Source organism: Otolemur garnettii, unplaced genomic scaffold (genome assembly GCF_000181295.1).
Source record: "Otolemur garnettii isolate 467f Iridium unplaced genomic scaffold, OtoGar3 scaffold00121, whole genome shotgun sequence".
NCBI classification, from domain to species: Eukaryota; Metazoa; Chordata; class Mammalia; order Primates; family Galagidae; genus Otolemur; species Otolemur garnettii.
The window spans coordinates 4714236-4719346 of record NW_003852516.1 but is presented as its reverse complement, the minus strand read 5'-3'; the positions used below and the strand labels follow the sequence as shown (position 1 = coordinate 4719346).

At 46.3% G+C, this 5111-nt stretch overlaps 1 protein-coding gene across 1 annotated transcript; it reads left to right on the top strand.

Annotated features, from left to right (window-relative positions):
- The first annotated feature begins 3698 nt into the window (after nucleotides 1-3698).
- On the top strand, nucleotides 3699-4211 carry LOC100967221 (galectin-1). The gene has a single exon (XM_003797662.2). It carries the CDS (start codon nucleotides 3751-3753, stop codon nucleotides 4156-4158), a length of 408 nt encoding a protein of 135 aa, XP_003797710.1. The 5' UTR covers nucleotides 3699-3750; the 3' UTR covers nucleotides 4159-4211.
- The last annotated feature ends 900 nt before the right edge of the window (nucleotides 4212-5111 follow it).

Below are 5111 nucleotides of genomic sequence, written 5' to 3'. Positions count from 1 at the left end.
GGAGTAGGATTGAAAATGGACCAATCAGGGATGCACCAGTGTTTTCACCTGATCGGTCTCTACTGGAGCCTCTGGTGGGGAAGGAAAGCTCCCCGGTTTGTTCCAGCCTGCCGGTTCCTTTCCCGGCTGCTGCCACCAAGACAGAGGTGGCAGGTCCCCTAGGCCCTGCTCTGCTGAGCTAGCTGGGGGGTGTCACTTTTCCGGTATCATTAGCAAGTGGGCAAATTCCATAGCTTGGTGGGAAAGTTAGGGTCCTTTGGCATGGACTTTATCAGGGTGGGCTAACTAGATCCTTTCTGTCCTTGTCTTAGGAGAAGCGGGGAATGGGGGACGGGAAAGGGTTCCTGTGTCGCTATGTTGGGGCCCCCCACACTATCTCAGGTCTTCTCTAATACCATAGGATATAAAAATTTCTGTCTAGACGATCCCTTTTTTATCCCCCTATATTTGGCAGGGCTTTCATACTCCTGTAATAAATGGTAGCCTTTGACTCTACCCTGCTTCTAGAGCATTCTAGAGCACACATTCCCTCTTCCTTCTAACAACCCTTCTGTCCTCATCCGGGTTTCTCTTCTTACCCCCAGTTTTTCTCCCAGCCATTTCTAATTGAGGCCTTTCTGCCATTCTAGTTACCTTTCTCTGGATATAATTGTTTCTCCCACAGAAAGAGAAGCTCAGGGCAGAACCAAAGGCACCTGGATAATTTAAACAAACAAATTATTGATGGGTGAATAAAAAATTTAATCCCCAGTGGCCTCTTTTCCTTGCTGGATAACTTCATTGGACGTGCCGAGAGAAAGTCAAGTTCAGGGTCTAAGTGGGTTCTCACTTGTCTGTGGTATCATTTACATTTTATAAGCCACCTTGGCTGTATTTAAATCCTTCCATCTCCTTCTGACTTAGGTTGTTCTGATTTACAGTTGAACCTTGTGTTTTGTGCGTACTACCCCTTAGGGAATTTTATGGACAGCAGTCCTATAATTTACACTGTCTCTTCTATTCTCTAAAACGTGGGTCACGTGGCTTGCTTGCACTTTTCTGCTTAAGATTTTCCTTTTCACGGTAATAATAATCTCTGGATGATCATTACATTTGTTCCTTTAGTTCCTTTCCATCCTCCCTGTGCCTGAAGACTTAACCTGTCGGTGGCTGATGTTTACACACCTTGGAGGCCACTTGTGGCTTCACTAAGCCTACCGTGAGTCTCCTTAGCAGCAACACAGCATTAAAAAAAAATGCCTGGCTAATAAATTCCTACTTTTCGGGGGGGGGGGTAGTCTCACTCTGTTGTCTCAGGCTACAGTGCTGAGGCATCAGTCTAGCTCACAGCAACCTCAAACTCCTGGATCCAAGCAATCTTCCTGCCTCAGCCTCCCAAGTAGCTGGGACTATGGGTACCCTCCACAATGCCCATTAACTTTTCTTATCTTGGCTCAGTGCCTGTGGCTCAAACAGCTAAGGTGCCAGCCACATACACCTGAGCTGGCGGGTTCGAATCCAGCCCAGGCCGGTCAAACAACAATGCCAGCAACCAAAAAATAGCTGGGCGTTGCGGCAGGTGACAGCTTGCCCATGGCGATAGCTTGAGGTTCTGTCTCAAAAAAAAAAAAAACAAAAAACTTTTTTTTTCTTATCTTTTCTTTTCTTTTCTTTTTTTTTTTTCTTTTGAGACAGAGTCTCACTCTTTCACCCTGGGTAGAGTGCTATGGCATCACAGCTCACAGTAACCTCAAACTCCTGGGTTCAAGCGCTCCTTGTGCCTCAGCCTGCCCAGTAGCTGGGACCACAGGCATCTGGCTAATTTTTCTATTATTAGTAGAAACAGGGTCTCACTCTTGCTCAGGCTGCTTTCCAACTCCTGAGCTCCAGGGAGCCTCCCACCTCCACCTCCCAGAGTGCCAGGAATACAGATGTGAGCCACCGCGTCTGGCCTAAATTCCTGCTTCTAATAGCATGGTGGGTGCTATTCCAGGTTAAGACCACATCCAATAAGCCACATTAACAAATACCATCCCCTAATGTGTATATGGAAGTTCTCAAGAGAAAATACCTTTAGGCATTTTATTATTGTTGCACACAAACTCCTCAGTAGCTTCTTTTTGATCTCCATACCCTGAAAATATTTCCCAAGATGTGCCTCCCCCATTTCCTCACACTACACAACATATGTAACCAAGGAAAAACAAGGACAGATTGGGTTTTCACTTTGTGTGGAAACACATTTCAGTTTGCTTGCAAAAAGCGAAAGGCCTGTCTGAGTTCCACTGATACAACAAGATGCTTTGATTTGATAGGATTTTTCTTCCACGTTGCTTGGTGGGGCGGCATACTCGGATTCATGTGGAAAACAATTTTTATTGACTGTGACTCATTAGAAAGAATGTCATCTGCTGGCGTTTCGTTACTGAGCGGAGGATCTTTGCCATTTAGGGCCTTTGGCTCCGACGTGATTCAGGAAAGAAAAAAATGGACTTCCTGGGAAACCTACTAACTCAGCCAGGACCAGAGGAATGCAAGTAAACATGTGACCCCCGCCACTCCTGTCGGGCCCCTCCCTGCAGTGACGGAGGAGAAAAGTTTGCTCTTAAGGCTCTGAAGATGACAACACACCAAGAGATACTGATTTTCCCCTTAGAAAAACTGAAATAATTTTTTTTTTTTTTGAGACGGAGCCTCAAGCTGTCCCCCTGGGTAGAGTGCTGTGGCATCACAGCTCACAGCAACCTCCCAACTCCTGGGCTCAAGTGAGTCTCCTGCCTCAGCCTCCCAAGTAGATGGGACCACAGGCACCCGCCACAATGCCTGGCTATTTTCTGATTGCAGCCGTCATTGTTGTTTGGCAGGCTGGGGCTGGATTCGAACCCACCACCTTAGGTGTATGTGGCTGGCCCCTTAGCCACTTGAGCCACAGGCGCTGAGCCAAGACTGAAATAATCTAAGGGGACTTATGCATTCCATTCATTAAAGCTTTGGGAATTTAAAAATGTTTTAAAGAAAATATTATGGGAAGTATCCATAACAATGTAGGTACAAGAAAAATAAAATCCAATGTTTACGCCATTGTGGTGTTTTATAGGGAACTACAGAATTTGCCTTTATCATGAAGTGAATTGTGAATAGGTAAAAGACCCTAAAACAGTGGTTCTCAACCTTCCTAACACCGCAATGTACTTTCATTGTTAAAAAGGGGTTTCGACCCACAGGTTGAGAACCGCTGCCCTAAAACAACTGGGTTATATATAGTTTCATTCCAGTCTTTAGAGTCCTGATTGCATTAGGAGGAGAATAATTGAAGTATGTTTAAGCCTATTTAAGAAATAAGAGGCTTTCCAATTCCAGAAGAATATAATTATTTCATACCAGAAGAGTATTATTTTCTTCTTTATTTTTTAATTTGGAGACAGTCTCACTTTGTTGCCCTTGGTAGAGTGCTGTGGTGTCATAGCTCACAGCAACCTCAAACTCCTGGGCTCAAGTGATCCTCTTGTCTCAGCTTCCCAAGTAGCTAGGACTATAGGTGCCCACCACCAACAACCAGCTATTTTTTTTTTTTTTGGTTGTAGTTGTCTGTCATTGTTGTTTGGCAGGTCTGGACTGGGTTCAAACCTGCAAGCTCCTGGTGTTTGTGGCTGCTGCTGTGAGCTACAGGTGCCAAGCCAGTCTTGTAATTTTTTTAATAAAAATTGAACTGGGGGGTGGAGTCTTCAGACGGCTGGTGCACCGGTCCCCGAACATCCTCCTGCTTCAATCATGGCTTGTGGTCTTGTCGCCAGCAACCTGAATCTCAAACCTGGGGAGTGCCTCAGAGTACGGGGCGAGGTGGCCCCTGACGCCAAGAGCTTTGTGCTGAACCTGGGCAAAGACAGCAACAACCTGTGCCTGCATTTCAACCCCCGCTTCGATGCCCACGGGGATGCCAATACTATCATGTGCAACAGCAAGGACGGCGGGGCCTGGGGCACTGAGCAGCGGGAGGCTGCCTTTCCCTTCCAGCCTGGAAGTGTCGTGGAGGTGTGCATCAGCTTTGACCAGGCCGACCTGACTGTCAAGCTGCCAGATGGTTACACATTCAAGTTCCCTAACCGCCTCAACCTGGAGGCTATCAACTACATGGCAGCTGATGGTGACTTCAAGATCAAGTGTGTGGCCTTTGATTGAAGTCAGCTGGCCCGTGACCGCTAATAAAGGCAGCTGCCTCTGCTCTTCCTGAACCAAAAAAAAAAAAAATAAAAATTGAACTGGAAAACCAAAATAAAATCATCACACCTCTTCTACTGTTATAATTCTATAAAACACTTGTTTCACAGATTTCCTTTATAATGCTCTAATTGCTATCCTGGCTTCCAGTGATAGTGGAGGCCTTCACTCTAAACATCCCCCCTATGTACCTTCTTTCCTGCTTACCCTTCTGGAAGAATTCAGGACCATAAGTTGAGATATTTTGATACCAGAGTGGATGATACTTTTCAGTAGAGAAGTCTAGGTTTTTTCAATAATACATTGTGTCTTGCACCTCTGGGGTGATCTGACAGATTAACACTAGTATATGGTGGTTAAGAGACTGCCTTCTGCAAAGATAAATAATGTTGATTCAGTGTGCTTCCAAAGTCAAGGACAAAGCCAGAGAGATAAGGCTGAGTGATAAAGTGCATGGCTGAGAAGGAGCCCAAGATTCAACGTGACTGACAGCAGAAGCCAGAAGGATTATGCCTGTGTTCCCTGATGAGCATGGTGAATAAAAATAAAAAATCCTGAAGGCCAGCAGAGTGGAAGAGAGGTGTAAATTAGAGAAAGCCACAGAGTCAAGATCCAGGGAAGAGCTAGACAACGAAATGTTTTCGTACTTCAGAAGAGGCAGAGAGAATTCCTAGGGGTGGACGTCAGTGAACTGAGACAGGCCCAGGGCGTCTCTGAACCTCTTCGTGGCGGGCAGTTCACCCCAGCACAGTCTTTGCTGACCCCGATCTCACCTTCTCACCAGGGGGCTGCTTTTGCCAGTGGGTCACTCTGCCCCTCAGTGCACCGGCTCCCACAGAAGGGGGGAGCACACGTCACGGTGAAGCTCCGGTGACGAACTGATCAAAAATAGTGGCAGACTGAGACGGAGATGT

What these genes read in the sequence shown, in the direction of transcription:
- LOC100967221 (XM_003797662.2), top strand. Translation starts at nt 3,751, where the DNA reads ATGGCTTGTGGTCTTGTCGCCAGCAACCTGAATCTCAAACCTGGGGAG.